Below are 19,354 nucleotides of genomic sequence, written 5' to 3'. Positions count from 1 at the left end.
GTATAGTTCTTACTCCTCTCCTTCTTATGATTCTCAGTACTTTGGGTATGAGAGGCAGAGGAGGGAACAGATACACCGACTGGTACACCCACGGTGTTACCAGAGCGTCCACCGCTATTGCCTGAGGGTCCCTTGACCTGGCGCAATATCTGTCCAGTTTTTTGTTGAGACGGGACGCCATCATGTCCACCTTTGGTTTTTCCCAACGGTTTACAATCACTTGAAAGACTTCCCGATGAAGTCCCCACTCCCCCGGGTGGAGGTCGTGTCTGCTGAGGAAGTCTGCTTCCCAGTTGTCCACTCCCGGAATGAACACTACTGACAGTGCCACCACATGATTTTCCGCCCAGCGAAGAATCCTTGCAGCTTCTGCCATTGCCCTCCTGCTTCTTGTGCCGCCCTGTCTGTTGACGTGGGCGACTGCCGTGATGTTGTCCGATTGGATCAATACCGACTGACCCTGAAGCAGAGGCCTTGCTTGACTTAGGGCATTGTAAATGGCCCTTAGTTCCAGGATATTTATGTGAAGAGACGTTTCCATGCTTGACCACAAGCCCTGGAAATTTCTTCCCTGTGTGACTGCTCCCCAGCCTCTCAGGCTGGCATCGGTGGTTACCAGCATCCAATCCTGAATGCCGAATCTGCGGCCCTCTAGAAGATGAGCACTCTGTAACCACCACAGGAGAGACACCCTTGTCCTTGGAGATAGGGTTATCCGCTGATGCATCTGAAGATGCGATCCGGACCATTTGTCCAGCAGATCCCACTGAAAAGTTCTTGCATGGAATCTTCCGAATGGAATCGCTTCGTAAGAAGCCACTATTTTTCCCAGGACTCTCGTGCATTGATGCACAGACACTTGGCCTGGTTTTAGGAGTTTCCTGACTAGCTCGGATAACTCCCTGGCCTTCTCCTCCGGGAGAAACACCTTTTTCTGGACTGTGTCCAGAATCATCCCCAGGAACAGTAGACGTGTTGTTGGAATCAGCTGTGATTTTGGGATATTTAGGATCCACCCGTGCTGACGTAGCACTACCTGAGATAGTGCTACTCCGACCTCTAACTGTTCCCTGGACCTTGCCCTTATCAGGAGATCGTCCAAGTAAGGGATAATTAAGACGCCTTTTCTTCGAAGAATCATCATCATTTCGGCCATTACCTTGGTAAAGACCCGTGGTGCCGTGGACAATCCAAACGGCAGCGTCTGAAACTGATAATGACAGTTTTGTACCACAAACCTGAGGTACCCTTGGTGAGAAGGGTAGATTGGGACATGGAGATAAGCATCTTTGATGTCTAGAGATACCATATAGTCCCCTTCTTCCAGGTTCGCTATCACTGCTCTGAGTGACTCCATCTTGAATTTGAACCTTTTTATGTAAGTGTTCAAGGATTTTAGATTTAAAATTGGTCTCACCGAGCCGTCCGGCTTCGGTACCACAAACAGCGTGGAATAATACCCCTTTCCCTGTTGTAGGAGGGGTACCTTGATTATCACCTGCTGGGAATACAGCTTGTGAATAGCGTCCACTACCGCCTCCCTGTCGGAGGGAGACGTTGGTAGAGCAGACTTCAGGAACCGGCGAGGGGGAGACGTCTCGAATTCCAATTTGTACCCCTGTGATACTACCTGCAGGATCCAGGGGTCCACTTGCGAGTGAGCCCACTGCGCGCTGAAATTCTTGAGACGGCCCCCCACCGTGCCTGAGTCCGCTTGTAGAGCCCCAGCGTCATGCTGAAGACTTGGCAGAAGCGGGGGAGGGCTTCTGTTCCTGGGAAGAGGCTGCCTGGTGCAGTCTTTTTCCCCTTCCTCTGCCCCGGGGCAGAAATGAGTGGCCTTTTGCCCGCTTGCCCTTATGGGGACGAAAGGACTGAGTTTGAAAAGACTGTCTTTTTCTGCTGAGAGGTGACCTGGGGTAAAAAGGTGGATTTTCCAGCCGTTGCCGTGGCCACCAGGTCCGATAGACCGACCCCAAATAACTCCTCCCCTTTATACGGCAATACTTCCATATGTCGTTTGGAATCCGCATCACCTGACCACTGTCGCGTCCATAACGCTCTTCTGGCAGAAATGGACATCGCACTCACTCTAGATGCCAGGGTGCAAATATCCCTCTGTGCATCTCGCATATATAGTAATGCATCCTTTAAATGCTCTATAGTTTATAATATACTGTCCCTATCCAGGGTATCAATATTTTCAGTCAGGGAATCCGACCAAGCCACTCCAGCGCTGCACATCCAGGCTGAGGCGATTGCTGGTCGCAGTATAACACCAGTATGTGTGTATATACCTTTTAGGATATTTTCCAGCCTCCTATCAGCTGGTTCCTTGAGGGCGGCCGTATCGGGAGACGGTAACGCCACTTGTTTTGATAAGCGTGTGAGCGCCTTATCTACCCTAGGAGGTGTTTCCCAACGTGCCCTAACCTCTGGCGGGAAAGGGTATAGTGCCAATAATTTATTAGAAATCAGCAGTTTTTTATCGGGGGAAAGCCACGCTTTATCACACACCTCATTTAATTCATCTGATTCAGGAAAAAATAAGAATTTACTTACCGATAATTCTATTTCTCGGAGTCCGTAGTGGATGCTGGGGTTCCTGAAAGGACCATGGGGAATAGCGGCTCCGCAGGAGACAGGGCACAAAAAAGTAAAGCTTTACTAGGTCAGGTGGTGTGCACTGGCTCCTCCCCCTATGACCCTCCTCCAGACTCCAGTTAGGTACTGTGCCCGGACGAGCATACACAATAAGGGAGGCATTTTGAATCCCGGGTAAGACTCATACCAGCCACACCAATCACACCGTACAACTTGTGATCTAAACCCAGTTAACAGTATGACAACAGAAAGGGCCTCTTAAAGATGGCTCCTTAACAATAACCCGAATTAGTTAACAATAACTATGTACAAGTATTGCAGATAATCCGCACTTGGGATGGGCGCCCAGCATCCACTACGGACTCCGAGAAATAGAATTATCGGTAAGTAAATTCTTATTTTCTCTATCGTCCTAAGTGGATGCTGGGGTTCCTGAAAGGACCATGGGGATTATACCAAAGCTCCCAAACGGGCGGGAGAGTGCGGATGACTCTGCAGCACCGAATGAGAGAACTCCAGGTCCTCCTTTGCCAGGGTATCAAATTTGTAAAATTTTACAAACGTGTTCTCCCCCGACCACGTAGCTGCTCGGCAGAGTTGTAATGCCGAGACCCCTCGGGCAGCCGCCCAAGATGAGCCCACCTTCCTTGTGGAGTGGGCTTTTACAGTTTTAGGCTGTGGCAGGCCTGCCACAGAATGTGCAAGTTGAATTGTGTTACAAATCCAACGAGCAATCGACTGCTTAGAAGCAGGTGCGCCCAACTTGTTGGGTGCATACAATATAAACAGCGAGTCAGATTTTCTGACTCCAGCCGTCCTTGCAATGTATATTTTTAAGGCTCTGACAACGTCCAACAACTTGGAGTCCTCCAAGTCGCTAGTGGCCGCAGGCACCACAATAGGTTGGTTCAGATGAAATGCTGATACCACTTTAGGGAGAAAATGCGGACGAGTCCGCAGTTCTGCCCTATCCGAATGGAAGATTAGATAAGGACTTTTATAAGATAAAGCCGCCAATTCAGATACTCTCCTGGCAGAGGCCAGGGCTAGTAACATAGTCACTTTCAATGTGAGATATTTCAAATCCACCTTTTTCAATGGTTCAAACCAATGGGATTTGAGGAAATCTAAAACTACATTTAGATCCCACGGTGCCACCGGAGGCACCACAGGAGGCTGTATATGCAGTACTCCCTTGACAAAAGTCTGGACCTCAGGGACAGAGGCCAATTCTTTTTGGAAGAATATTGACAGGGCCGAAATTTGAACCTTAATGGATCCCAATTTGAGACCCATAGATAATCCTGATTGCAGGAAATGTAGGAAACGACCCAGTTGGAATTCCTCCGTCGGAACCTTCCGATCCTCGCACCACGCTACATATTTTCGCCAAATGCGGTGATAATGTTTCACGGTGACTTCCTTCCGTGCCTTAATCAAGGTAGGAATGACTTCTTCTGGAATGCCTTTCCCTTTTAGGATCTGGCGTTCAACCGCCATGCCGTCAAACGCAGCCGCGGTAAGTCTTGAAAAAGACAGGGACCCTGCTGTAGCAGGTCCCTTCTCAGAGGTAGAGGCCACGGTTCGTCCGTGAGCATCTCTTGAAGTTCCGGATACCAAGTCCTTCTCGGCCAATCCGGAACCACTAGTATTGTTCTTACTCTTCTTTGCCGTATGATCTTCAATACCTTTGGTATGAGCGGCAGAGGAGGAAACACATACACTGACTGGTACACCCAAGAAGTTACCAGTGCGTCCACAGCTATTGCCTGTGGATCTCTTGACCTGGCGCAATATTTGTCCAGTTTCTTGTTGAGGCGAGACGCCATCATGTCTACAATTGGTCTTTCCCAACGGTCTATTAACATGTTGAAGACTTCTGGATGTAGACCCCACTCTCCCGGATGAAGATCGTGTCTGCTGAGGAAGTCTGCTTCCCAGTTGTCCACGCCCGGGATGAACACTGCTGACAGTGCTATCACGTGATTCTCCGCCCAGCGAAGAATCTTGGCAGCTTCTGCCATTGCACTCCTGCTTCTTGTGCCGCCCTGCCTGTTTACATGGGCGACCGCCGTGATGTTGTCCGACTGAATCAACACCGGCTTTCCTTGCAGGAGAAGTTCCGCCTGGCTTAGAGCATTGTAGATTGCTCTTAGTTCCAGAATGTTTATGTGAAGAGACTTTTCCAGACTCGTCCATACTCCCTGGAAGTTTCTTCCTTGTGTGACTGCTCCCCAGCCTCTCAGGCTGGCGTCCGTGGTCACCAGGATCCAATCCTGAATGCCGAATCTGCGGCCTTCTAATAGGTGAGCCTTCTGCAACCACCACAGAAGTGACACCCTTGTCTTTGGTGACAGGGTTATTCGCAGGTGCATCTGCAGATGCGACCCTGACCATTTGTCCAACAGATCCCTTTGGAATATTCTTGCATGGAATCTGCCGAATGGAATTGCTTCGTAAGAAGCCACCATTTTTCCCAGGACTCTTGTGCATTGATGTACTGACACTTTTCCTGGTTTTAGGAGGTTCCTGACCAGATCGGATAACTCCTTGGCTTTTTCCTCTGGAAGGAAAACCTTTTTCTGAACCGTGTCCAGAATCATTCCTAGGAACAGCAGACGAGTTGTCGGGATTAAATGGGATTTTGGAATATTCAGAATCCACCCGTGTTGTCTTAGCACCTCTTGAGATAGTGCTAAAGCTGTCTCCAGCTGTTCTCTGGACCTTGCCCTTATTAGGAGATCGTCCAAGTATGGGATAACTAATACGCCTTTTCTTCGAAGAAGAATCATCATCTCGGCCATTACCTTGGTAAAGACCCGAGGCGCCGTGGACAATCCGAACGGCAGCGTCTGAAACTGATAGTGACAGTTTTGAACAATGAACCTGAGGTACCCCTGGTGTGCGGGGTAAATCGGAACGTGTAGATACGCATCCTTGATGTCCAAGGATACCATAAAGTCCCCTTCTTCCAGGTTCGCTATCACTGCTCTGAGTGACTCCATCTTGAACTTGAACTTTTTTATGTAGAGGTTCAAGGACTTCAGATTTAGAATAAGCCTTACCGAGCCATCCGGCTTCGGTACCACAAATAGAGTGGAATAATACCCCTTTCCTTGTTGTAATAGGGGTACTTTGACTATCACCTGCTGAGCGTACAGCTTGTGAATGGCTTCCAACACCCTCTCCCTTTCGGAAGAGACGGTTGGTAAGGCAGACTTCAGGAAACGATGAGGAGGATCCGTCTCTAATTCCAACCTGTACCCCTGAGATATTATCTGCAGGATCCAGGGGTCTACCTGCGAGTGAGCCCACTGCGCGCTGTAATTTTTGAGACGGCCCCCCACTGTCCCCGAGTCCGCTTGAGAGGCCCCAGCGTCATGCTGAGGTTTTTGCAGGAGCCGGGGAGGGCTTCTGTTCCTGGGAAGGAGCTGCCTGTTGGTGTCTCTTCCCTCTTCCTCTGCCTCGTGGCAGGTACGACAAGCCCTTTGCTCTCTTATTTTTGTAGGAGCGAAAAGGCTGCGGTTGAAAGGTCGGTGCCTTTCTCTGTTGGGGAGTGACTTGAGGTAAAAAAGTGGATTTCCCGGCAGTAGCCGTGGCCACCAAGTCTGATAGACCAACTCCAAATAACTCCTCCCCTTTATACGGCAAAACCTCCATGTGACGTTTTGAATCCGCATCGCCTGTCCACTGTCGTGTCCATAAGGCTCTTCTGGCTGAAATGGACATAGCACTCACCCGAGATGCCAGTGTGCAAATATCCCTCTGTGCATCACGCATATAGATAAATGCATCCTTTATTTGTTCTAACGACAGTAAAACATTGTCCCTATCTAGGGTATCAATATTTTCAATCAGGGATTCTGACCAAACTACTCCAGCACTGCACATCCAGGCAGTTGCTATAGCTGGTCGTAGTATAACACCTGCATGTGTGTATATATTCTTTTGAATAACTTCCATCTTTCTATCTGATGGATCCTTAAGTGCGGCCGTCTCAGGAGAGGGTAACGCCACTTGTTTGGATAAGCGTGTGAGCGCCTTGTCCACCTTAGGGGGTGTTTCCCAGCGCGCCCTAACCTCTGGCGGGAAAGGGTATAATGCCAATAACTTTTTTGAAATTATCAACTTTTTATCAGGAGCAACCCACGCTTCATCACACACGTCATTTAATTCTTCTGATTCAGGAAAAACTGTTTGTAGTTTTTTCACACCATACATAATACCCTGTTTTACGGTATCTGTAGTATCAGCTAAATGTAACGTCTCCTTCATTGCCAAAATCATATAACGTGTGGCCCTACTGGAAAATACGTTTGAATTTCTACCGTCGTCACTGGAATCAGTGCCCGTGTCTGGGTCTGTGTCGACCGACTGAGGCAAAGGGCGTTTTACAGCCCCTGACGGTGTTTGAGGCGCCTGGACAGGCATTAATTGATTGTCCGGCCGCCTCATGTCCTCAACTGACTGTTTAAGGGAAGATAAACCATCACGTAATTCCACAAATAAAGGCATCCATTCTGGTGTCGACCCCCTGGGGGGTGACATCTGCATATTTGGCAATTGCTCCGCCTCCACACCAATATCGTCCTCATACATGTCGACACCACGTACCGACACACACCGCAAACTCACAGGGAATGCTCTAATGAAGACAGGACCCACTAGCCCTTTTGGGGAGACAGAGGGAGAGTCTGCCAGCACACACCACAAAGCGCTATATATACAAGGGATATCCTTATATTAAGTGCTCCCTTATAGCTGCTTTAATATATATATATATATATATATATATATATATATATAGCCATTAATGTGCCCCCCCTCTCTGTTTTACCCTGTTTCTGTAGTGCAGTGCAGGGGAGAGACCTGGGAGCCGTTCTGACCAGCGGAGCTGTGACAGAAAATGGCGCCGTGTGCTGAGGAGATAGGCCCCGCCCCTTTTTCGGCGGGTTCTTCTCCCGCTATTTTTCCAGTCAGGCAGGGGTTAAATATCTCCATATAGCCCCTATGGGCTATATGTGAGGTATTTTTAGCCTTGTATAAGGTTTATATTTGCCTCTCAGAGCGCCCCCCCCCAGCGCTCTGCACCCTCAGTGACTGCCCAGTGAAGTGTGCTGAGAGGAAAATGGCGCACAGCTGCAGTGCTGTGCGCTACCTTATGAAGACTGAGGAGTCTTCAGCCGCCGGTTTCCGGACCTCTTCACGCTTCAGCATCTGCAAGGGGGTCGGCGGCGCGGCTCCGGGACCGGACTCCACGGCTGGGCCTGTGTTCGATCCCTCTGGAGCTAATGGTGTCCAGTAGCCAAGCAGCAAATCCACTCTGCATGCAGGTGAGTTTACTACTTTCCCCCTAAGTCCCACGTTGCAGTGATCCTGTTGCCAGCAGGACTCACTGTAAAGAAAAAAACCTAAACTAAACTTTCTCTAAGCAGCTCTTTAGGAGAGCCACCTAGATTGCACCCTTCTCGTTCGGGCACAAAATCTAACTGGAGTCTGGAGGAGGGTCATAGGGGGAGGAGCCAGTGCACACCACCTGACCTAGTAAAGCTTTACTTTTTTGTGCCCTGTCTCCTGCGGAGCCGCTATTCCCCATGGTCCTTTCAGGAACCCCAGCATCCACTTAGGACGATAGAGAAACTACTGGTAGTTTTTTCACACCCCACATAATACCCTTTTTTGTGGTACTTGTAGTGTCAGAAATATTCAATGCCTCCTTCATTGCCGTGATCATGTAACGTGTGGCCCTACTGGACATTACGTTTGTCTCCTCACCGTCGACACTGGATTCAGTATCCGTGTCTGGGTCTGTGTCGACCATCTGAGGTAACGGGCGTTTTAGCGCCCCTGACGGTGTCTGAGACGCCTGAACAAGCACTAATTGATTTGCCGGCTGTCTCATGTCGTCAACAGTTTTTTGCAAAGTGCTGACATTGTCACGTAATTCTTTAAATACGACCATCCAGTCAGGTGTCGACTCCCTAGGGGGTGACATCACTAACACAGGCAATTGTGCTTCCACATCATTTTCCTCCTCATACATGTCGACACAATCGTACCGACACCCAGCACACACACAGGGAATGCTCTGAAAGAGGACAGGACCCCACGAGCCCTTTGGGGAGACAGAGGGAGAGTTTGCCAGCACACACCAGAGCGCTATATATATATATACAGGGATAACCTTATGTAAGGTGTTTCTCCCTTTATAGCTGCTGTTTTACATTAGCTGCCAATAGTGCCCCCCCTCTCTTGTTTTACCCTGATTCTTGTAGCAGGACTGCAGGGGAGAGTCAGGGAGCCGTCCTTCCAGCAGAGCTGTGAAAGAAAATGGCGCTTGTGTGCTGAGGAGAAAGGCTCCGCCCCCTTCACGGCGGCCTTTTCTCCCGCTTTTTTTAGGAAAACTGGCAGGGGTTAAATGCATCCATATAGCCCAGGAGCTATATGTGATGCATTTCTTTAGCCATATAAGGTTTTTATAGTGTTTTATTGCGTCTCAGGGCGCTCCCCCCCAGCGCCCTGCACCCTCAGTGACCGGAGTGTGAAGTGTGCTGAGAGCAATGGCGCACAGCTGCAGTGCTGTGCGCTACCTTATCTGAAGACAGGAACGTCTTCTGCCGCCGATTTCTCCGGACCTCTTCGCTCTTCTGGCTCTGTAAGGGGGCCGGCGGCGCGGCTCCGGGACCCATCCAGGCTGAACCTGTGATCGTCCCTCTGGAGCTAATGTCCAGTAGCCAAGAAGCCCAATCCACTCTGCATGCAGGTGAGTTCGCTTCTTCTCCCCTTAGTCCCACGATGCAGTGAGCCTGTTGCCAGCAGGTCTCACTGAAAATAAAAAACCTATTTAAACTTTTACTCTAAGCAGCTCAGGAGAGCTACCTAGATTGCACCCTTCTCGGCCGGGCACAAAAATCTAACTGAGGCTTGGAGGAGGGTCATAGGGGGAGGAGCCAGTGCACACCAGCTAGTCTAAAGCTTTTACTTTTGTGCCCAGTCTCCTGCGGAGCCGCTATTCCCCATGGTCCTTACGAAAGTCCCAGCATCCACTAGGACGTCAGAGAAAACAGGCACACACAAAAACTGCCCCGGTCAAGAGAACTGCAGCACGGAGTGCCATAAGAAAGGGCCCCTCACAAAAGTGAGCATGAGCGCCCAGTATCCACCATGGCTTCAGAAAGAAGGATTTTACAGGCAAGACAAAAATCCCCTTTTTGTCCTATCAGCCTACGTGGACACTGGGACATCCCAAAGCTGTTCCCTTATGGGCGGGAGCGCTACTGAGCTGCACTGAGGACACAACGCCCAAAAGCCGTATTGGTCGAGGCGAAGGTGTCAATTGAAACAATTTGAGGAAAGAGAGTGGGCAGAAGAACACGTAGCTGCCCTGAAAAGCTGCTCAGCTGAAGCCACAAGGTGGACCACCAAAAAAGGGCCAACCGACCGTGTGAAATGACACCGGACCAGACCTACCAGGTAGTAGATATGCCTGGTGAAGGGCAATGCGTAGCCAATGCGCAGTTTGTTTAGCGGCAGGCCAGCCTCTTATGGAGATCATAAGAACGTCAAGAGTCAGATGTGCAGAAGGACTGTGCTGCGTACAGAAACCCAGAGGGCACGTATAACACCCAGGTGGCCTAGTACTCAAACAGGTTGTCCAACGCAGTAGGAGACAAAGACAGAACCACAATCTCCTGATTAATGTGAAACCGGGAAACTATTGTGGGAAGGTAACCGGGTCTAGTGCACAGAACTGCTCAGTCTGAGTGGAAAACCAAGAACGAGACCAGTGAGATAAGGTGCCCAGGTCGGACTCGACGCGCTGAGGTAACAGCCAACAAGAACAGTCTTCCAAGTGAGACAATGCAGTACAGAATCTAGGGGCTCAATGGAGCCCGCTGAAAACATCTGGAGGATGTACAGGAGGGACGCACGTAAACTGCAAAGGCAGCACCCCATGCAGGAACTGCTGAGGAATTAGACACATTACTCTAGAAAAGTATGTAAAAGGGCAGACACCCGCACCTTGAAGGAAGCCAGGCAAAGAACCAAATCCAAACCCGAATGAAGGAAGGGCAAAAGCCTAGCTACCAGATATATCAATGGATGGAAACAACGGGCGGCAGCCCAAGCAGAATAGGAAGCGTCCCTGGCTGACAGCATTGCATGGTTGATGGAGGAGTCAGAAAAGCCCCCGGGTGCTTAAGACCAGACTACTCAACAACCACCCAGTCAAAGCCAAAAAGGGAAGGTCAGAGTGAAGACATAGCCCCAGGGATAGAAGGTCAGACAAAGAGGCAGGCTCTATAGAAATCTAAAAACTGGGCTGTCAGTCGCCCTCTCCAAAACATGCCTGTGCTGTTCAGGCACAAGAAAAAACAAAAACTGACTTCCCATGAGCAAGCGGGGTATCAGGGAGGAGACTCTGCAAGAAGTTAACTCCTTGGTGCCTGCAGGGCTCCTGATCACCATACTGCAGTGTCCACCTTTTTTTCTTTTTTTATCACTACTGTCAGAATGCTCAGTAAGGAAAACTGTAGGTAGACTACATTGATAGGCAATGCCTAGCCATTAAGTCTACACATTTGGTGTCCATTTTAGACCCATTTTATATCTGCAGTACCTAACATGGTAGGTGGATAAATTATCTGAGCAAGTGTTAGAGAGACTGCAGTCCGGAAAACCCATGTCTCCATTGGCAGCCGATTATCTGGTGGAAGCAACTTTAGATACAGGGCTTATTGAAGCTAGGATTTCAACCTTGGTGGTTCCTGTGCACCAAATACTGTGGCCTAACTGCCTGTGAATTGTACGATGAATTAAGGAGCCCCAATTTCAATATCTAGTGGACAGTCTTTCACTCCTTGTGGAGGACAAGAGGGAAATGAATGCTACCCTCTTAACACTCCTGCACTGTTCTACCAGATTACCACCACCTCTACACCGCTCACACAAAACTTGCATGTGTTCTCTATCTACAAGCTAATAACCCTCTAAATCCCAGAACAACAACACTTTACACTACAGACAGTCCCAATTAGCAAAATGTGGCACTTGACCACATATCAAACGCCTATTGTCATAGATTGCAAGCATTGCCCTCTTACTGCACTGTTAGTTCACTATATAAAGAATGCCCACTCACGGGTTAATAAAATCATTTACAGCTACATAAGGGTAGCTTGCATTATACCAAATGACTGGTGTAAAACATTGGAGGTGAAACTACACATCCCAGTATTCCCTACCAGTTCAGTTTTACTGTTAGGGCATGCTGGGGTGTGTAGTTCTACAGCAATTGGGCGTGCCAGACCTTACGACCCCCGTTCAAGACTGTATAACCAATATGTTAGTAACTAAAATATGAACTGTACTGTATATTACAGATGCAGTTAGCACGTTAACTAAATTTTTTGACTTTAGAAACCAATAACAAAAAAAGTGCCGGGTGTGGGTGGTCATTACAATTGCCCTGGTGGACAAAAGAAACACTGCTCCCCTCTCCTCAACGTTAATATTAGTTTTAAAAGTAACTTATGATGAATCAGTGTCTCCACACTGATACAAGGCGGTTTGTATGCCAATATTACAGAAGCCAAGTAAACAATTTATATAACATACTGTATAAGTTATTTGTTTTAGTAATTTATGCTCTTAATGGTGACCAGCAGATACATGTGCTACTCAATATACGTAATCAAAAGCATGATTCTGTAGCCGTAGCTTCCCGTCCATGTTGTGAGGACTAAATGAGGAGATAGATAGATAGAGATATATAGTAAAGTATTCTGTATAGTAAGTGTCTACAGTGTAGTGCCTTTTACTTATGTGAAAGCATAGTGATGGACAAGCTAATAACTCACTCCCATGCTTCGTTTTTCTAGAATATTGATGCAGTACATTTGGGATGATATGGATACAATGCAAAATTGGTTATATTAAAGATTACTACACCCATGCTGACCTGCTGACATTTCTTGATTACTTCTGGCGTTCTGTGCTCTGCTAGACATTTGTTATAGAAGTGAACTGCCTCTTTGTATTGCTCTTCTTTGTAATATGAGTTTCCAATGCGGGCATACGCTCTGTACAGAGAACAAAAGTGACGTTAGGGATACATAAGAAAGCTTCCATGCCTGCTTGGCAGAATGTCACACTTGACTACAACAGGTAGCACTGATAAAGAACAAAGTAAAGCCTCACCAACTGTCAGCCGTCTTGCTGTAGCCCTGGATAATGCAGGCTAACGCTCGGACAAGTGGCTTTAAACTGGAACTTACAAGTGTTGCAGTGCACCTCAATCCCCACTGAAGGCAAAAATCACCAGATTGCTTGTTCAATGAGTGGATTTCAATAGTTTCTTTAGCCGCGATAATTAATGGGCAGCCAATGTTGCAATTAAATGGTTTTACATATTTTGGGCATCGCACCATATTAACCAGATATAGTCGCATAAAGCTGTTAAACCAGACTAAAAAATGGGTGCAATGTGAAAATTGCTATTTGTGTGCCAAAAAGTGACCCTTTGCTCATTTCAGCTCACCACCTCAGGAAGCTGTGAGCTGCAATGCCAGCAGCTGCGAGCACCCGAAAGGTGCAACAATTATATTGCTCCATTGGGTGCCCGGGAGTGACAGTTGCCATGCAAAACAATTGAATTCCACCCAATAAAAGGTTAAGCTTACAGAAAACAGGAATTTAATACCTACCGGTAAATCATTTTCTACTAGCCTGTAGGGGATACTGGGATGGTAAGAGTTACCATGGGGTATAGATGGGGTCCAGTGGAGCCATGGTACTTTAAATTCAGTGTGCTGGCTCCTCCCCTCTATGCCCCTCCTTCAGACTCGGTCTAGGAAAACTGTGCCCGATGAGACGGACATACTTTGAGAGTAGTAAAACTTAAGAAAAAAATAAATAAAAATGGTGATATATAAACCAGCACACAACGCAACAAGAGGATAGCAGCGCTAACCACAACTTGAAACTAGGGACAGCAACCGCAGACACAAAAATCAAACGCATAAGAACTCTTGCAAAAAAATTCGAAGCACATAGGCAGGCGCTCAGTATCCCCTACGGACTAGGAGAAAAAAATAAGATTTTACTCACCGGTAAATCTATTTCTCGTAGTCCGTAGTGGATGCTGGGGACTGCGTAAGGACCATGGGGAATAGACGGGCTCCGCAGGAGACTGGGCACTCTAAGAAAGATTTAGTACTACTGGTGTGCACTGGCTCCTCCCTCGATGCCCCTCCTCCAGACCTCAGTTAAGGAAACTGTGCCCAGAAGAGCTGACATTACAAGGAAAGGATTTTGGAATCCAGGGTCAAGACTCATACCAGCCACACCAATCACACCGTATAACTTGTGATAACCTTACCCAGTTAACAGTATGAACAACCACCAAGCATCACTCAACGGATGCCACATAACATAACCCTTTATTAAGCAATAACTATATACACGTATTGCAGAAAGTCCGCACTTGGGACGGGCGCCCAGCATCCACTACGGACTACGAGAAATAGATTTACCGGTGAGTAAAATCTTATTTTCTCTAACGTCCTAGTGGATGCTGGGGACTCCGTAAGGACCATGGGGATTATACCAAAGCTCCCAAACGGGCGGGAGAGTGCGGATGACTCTGCAGCACCGAATGAGAGAACTCCAGGTCCTCCTCAGCCAGGGTATCAAATTTGTAGAATTTAGCAAACGTGTTTGCCCCTGACCAAGTAGCTGCTCGGCAAAGTTGTAAAGCCGAGACCCCTCGGGTAGCCGCCCAAGATGAGCCCACCTTCCTTGTGGAATGGAGTGCGGATGACTCTGCAGCACCGAATGGCCAAACACAAGGTCCTCCACAGCCAGGGTATCAAACTTGTAGAATCTTGCAAAAGTGTTTGAACCCGACCAAGTAGCTGCTCGGCAAAAGCTGTAATGCCGAGACCCCTAGGGCAGCCGCACAAGAAGAGCCCACCTTCCTTGTGGAATGGGCTTTCACTGATTTTGGATGCGGCAATCCAGCCGCAGAATGAGCCTGCTGAATCGTGTTACAGATCCAGCGAGCAATAGTTTGCTTTGAAGCAGGAGCACCCAGCTTGTTGGATGCATACAGGATAAACAGTGAGTCAGTCTTCCTGACTCCAGCCGTTCTGGTTACATAAATCTTCAAAGCCCGGACTACGTCAAGCAACTTGGAATCCTCCAAGTCACGGGTAGCAGCAGGCACCACAATAGAAAAGATGACACCACCTTTGGCAGAAATTGCGGACGAGTCCGCAATTCTGCCCTGTCCATATGGAAAACCAGATAGGGGCTTTTACATGACAAGGCCGCCAATTCTGACACACGCCTAGCCGAAGCTAAGGCCAACAGCATGACCACTTTCCACGTGAGATACTTTAGCTCCACGGTCCTAAGTGGCTCAAACCAGTGGGATTTCAGGAAATCCAACACCACGTTAAGATCCCAAGGAGCCACTGGCGGCACAAAAGGGGGCTGAATATGCAGCACTCCCTTAACAAACATCTGAACCTCAGACAGTGAAGCCAGTTCTTTTTGAAAGAAAATGGATAGGGCCGAAATCTGGACCTTTATGGACCCTAATTTTAGGCCCATAGTCACTCCTGACTGTAGGAAGTGCAGGAATCGACCCAGCTGGAATTCCTCTGTAGGGGCCTTCCTGGCCTCACACCAAGCAACATATTTTCGCCATATACGGTGATAATGCTTTGCGGTCACATCCTTCCTAGCCTTTATCAGCGTAGGAATAACTTCATCCAGAATGCCCTTTTCTGCTAGGATCCGGCGTTCAACCGCCATGCCGTCAAACGCAGCCGCGGTAAGTCTTGGAACAGACAGGGCCCCTGTTGCAACAGGTCCTGTCTGAGAGGCAGAGGCCATGGGTCCTCTGTGAGCATTTCTTGCAGTTCCGGGTACCAAGTCCTTCTTGGCCAATCCGGAACAATGAGTATTGTTCTCACTCCTCTTTTTCTTACGATTCTCAGCACCTTTGGTATGAGAGGAAGAGAAGGAAACACATAGACCGACTGGAACACCCACGGTGTTACTAGTGCGTCCACAGCAATCGCCTGAGGGTCCCTTGACCTGGCGCAATACCTTTTTAGCTTTTTGTTGAGGCGGGACGCCATCATGTCCACCTGTGGCAGTTCCCATCGATTTGCAATCAGCATGAAGACTTCTTGATGAAGTCCCCACTCTCCCGGGTGGAGGTCGTGCCTGCTGAGGAAGTCTGCTTCCCAGTTGTCCACTCCCGGAATGAACACTGCTGACAGTGCTTGCACGTGATTCTCCGCCCAACGAAGAATCCTGGTGGCTTCTGCCATTGCCACCCTGCTTCTTGTGCCGCCCTGGCGGTTTACATGGGCCACTGCAGTGATGTTGTCTGACTGAATCAGCACTGGTTGGTTTCGAAGCAGAGGCTCCGCCTGACTCAGGGCGTTGTATATGGCCCTTAGTTCCAGGATATTGATGTGCAGACAAGTCTCCTGACTTGACCACAGCCCTTGGAAGTTTCTTCCTTGAGTGACTGCCCCCCATCCTCGGAGGCTTGCATCCGTGGTCACCAGGACCCAGTCCTGTATGCCGAACCTGCGGCCCTCGAGGAGGTGAGCACTTTGCAGCCACCACAGAAGAGACACCCTGGCCCTGGGGGACAGGGTGATCAGCCAATGCATCTGAAGATGCGATCCGGACCACTTGTCCAACAGATCCCACTGAAAGATCCTCGCATGGAACCTGCCGAAGGGAATGGCTTCGTATGACGACACCATCTTTCCCAGGACTCGCGTGCAGTGATGCACCGATACCCGTTTTAGTTTTAGGAGGTCTCTGACCAGAGTCACGAGCTCCTGAGCCTTCTCCTTCGGGAGAAACACCTTCTTCTGGTCTGTGTCCAGAATCATGCCCAGGAAGGGCAGACGCGTCGTAGGAATCAGCTGCGACTTTGGAATATTCAGAATCCAGCCGTGCTGTTGCAACACTTCCTGAGAGTGTGCTACGCTGATCAGCAACTGCTCCCTGGACCTCGCCTTTATGAGGAGATCGTCCAAGTATGGGATAATTGTTACTCCTTGCTTCTGAAGGAGCACCATCATTTCCGCCATCACCTTGGTAAATATTCTCGGTGCCGTGGACAGGCCAAACGGCAACGTCTGGAATTGGTAATGACAGTCCTGTACCACAAACCTGAGGTACTCCTGATGAGGTGGATAAATGGGGACATGCAAGTAAGCGTCCTTGATGTCCAGAGACACCATAAAATCCCCCTCTTCCAGGCTTGCAATGACCGCTCTGAGCGATTCCATTTTGAACTTAAATTTCTTCAGATAAATGTTCAGGGATTTTAAATTCAAAATGGGTCTTACCGAACCGTCCGGTTTCGGTACCACAAACATAGTGGAATAACCACCCCTTCCCTGTTGAAGGAGGGGAACTATTACTACCACCTGCTGGAGGTATAGCTTGTGAATTGCCGCCAGCACTACCTCCCTTTCCATGGGGGAAGATAGCAAGGCCGATTTGAGGTAACGGTGAGGGGGCGTTACTTCGAACTCCAGCTTGTATCCCTGAGACACAATTTGTATAGCCCAAGGATCCACCTGTGAGCGAACCCACTGGTGGCTGAAATTTCGGAGACGCGCCCCCACCGCTCCTGGCTCCCCCTGTGGAGCCCCAGTGTCATGCGGTGGATTTAGTGGAAGCCGGGGAGGACTTCTGTTCCTGGGAACTAGCTGCATGATGCAGTTTTTTTCCTCTACCCTTGCCTCTGGCAAGAAAGGATGCACCTCTGACTTTCTTGCTTTTTTTTGTGAACGAAAGGACTGCATTTGGTAATACGGTGCTTTCTTTGGCTGTGAGGGTATATATGGCAAGAAATTTGACTTCCCAGCCGTAGCTGTGGAAACTAGGTCCGAGAGACCGTCCCCAAATAATTCCTCACCCTTATAAGGCAAAACCTCCATGTGTTTTTTTAAAGTCGGCATCACCTGTCCATTGCCAAGTCCATAGGACCCTTCTGGCAGAAATCGACATTGCGTTTATTTTAGAGCCCAGCAGGCAAATGTCCCTCTGGGCATCCCGCATATATAGGACAGCGTCTTTGATATGCCCCAGGGTCAGTAAAATAGTCTCCCTGTCCAGGGTATCTATCTCCTCAGACAGAGTAACTGTCCATGCTGCTACAGCACTACACATCCAGGCCGAAGCAATTGCTGGCCTCAATATAGTACCAGAATGTGTATAAACAAACTTCAGGATACCTTCCTGCTTCCTATCCGCAGGATCCTTTAGTGCGGCCGTATCCTGTGACGGCAGGGCCACCCTCTTAGATAAGCGTGTCAACGCTTTGTCTACCCTAGGGGAGGATTCCCAGCGTAACCTGTCCGTTAGCGGGAAAGGATACGCCATAAGTAATCTTTTGGAAATCAGTACTTTCCTATCAGGGAAATCCCACGCTTTTTCACATAATTCATTTAATTCATGTGAAGGGGGAAAAGTCACTTCTTGCTTTTTCTCCCCAAACATATAAACCCTCTTGTCAGGGACAGGGGTTTCCTCCGATATGTGCAATACATCCTTCATTGCTATAATCATGTAGCGTATGGCTTTAGTCATTTTAGGCTGCAATTTAGCCTCATCGCCATCGACACTGGAGTCAGAATCCGTGTCGACATCTGTGTCAACCATCTGGGATAGTGGGCGTTTTTGAGGCCCTGACGGCCTCTGAGCTGTAGGATTAGACATGGGTTGAGACCCTGATTGTCCCAAAGCTTCAGCTTTATCCAACCTTTTATGCAAGGAGCTTACGTTATCATTTAACACCTTCCACATATCCATCCAATCAGGTGTCGGCGCCGTCACCACATTCATTTGCACTTGTTCTGCCTCCACGTATCCTTCCTCGTCAAACATGTCGACACAAACGTACCGACACCGCACACACACAGGGAATGCTCTTTGAGGACAGGACCCCCACAAAGGCCTTTTGGGGAGACAGAGTATGCCAGCACACACCCCAGCGCTATATAACCCAGGGATTACACAGTAACTTAGCGTTTACCCAGTAGCTGCTGTTTTATGATAAAATGCGCCTAAATTTCTCTGACGTCCTAGTGGATGCTGGGGACTCCGTAAGGACCATGGGGAATAGCGGCTCCGCAGGAGACTGGGCACAGCTAAGAAAGATTTAGGACTACCTGGTGTGCACTGGCTCCTCCCACTATGACCCTCCTCCTCAGTTAGAATCCTGTGCCCGGCTGAGCTGGATGCACACTAGGGGCTCTCCTGAGCTCCTAGAGAGAAAGTATATTTTAGGTTTTTTATTTTACAGTGAGATCTGCTGGCAACAGACTCACTGCAGCGAGGGACTAAGGGGAGAAGAAGCGAACCTACCTAACTGGTGGTAGCTTGGGCTTCTTAGGCTACTGGACACCATTAGCTCCAGAGGGATCGACCGCATGGAACCGGCCATTGATGTTCGGTCCCAGAGCCGCGCCGCCGGCCCCCTTACAGAGCCAGAAGCAAGAAGAGTCCGGAAAATCGGCGGCAGAAGACATCAGTCTTCACCAAGGTAGCGCACAGCACTGCAGCTGTGCGCCATTGCTCCTCATACACACTTCACACTCCGGTCACTGAGGGTGCAGGGCGCTGGGGGGGGGGGGGCGCCCTGAGCAGCAATAAAAACACCTTGGCTGGCAAATATATCACAATATATAGCCCCAGAGGCTATATATGT

The 19,354-nt window shown here is 48.9% G+C and overlaps 1 protein-coding gene across 1 annotated transcript in view; it reads right to left on the bottom strand.

Moving 5' to 3' along the window:
• Positions 1 to 19,354, bottom strand: part of STIP1 (stress induced phosphoprotein 1) — a 189,031-nt gene that overhangs the window by 63,016 nt on the left and 106,661 nt on the right. Inside the window, exon 8 of the mRNA XM_063944941.1 lies at positions 12,563 to 12,683. Within this exon, the coding sequence (XP_063801011.1) occupies positions 12,563 to 12,683 (121 nt within the window). The remainder of the gene's footprint in view (positions 1 to 12,562; positions 12,684 to 19,354) is intronic.

The sequence above is a fragment of the Pseudophryne corroboree genome, chromosome 11 (assembly GCF_028390025.1).
Source record: "Pseudophryne corroboree isolate aPseCor3 chromosome 11, aPseCor3.hap2, whole genome shotgun sequence".
NCBI classification, from domain to species: Eukaryota; Metazoa; Chordata; class Amphibia; order Anura; family Myobatrachidae; genus Pseudophryne; species Pseudophryne corroboree.
This window is presented reverse-complemented; position numbering and strand designations above follow the sequence as displayed.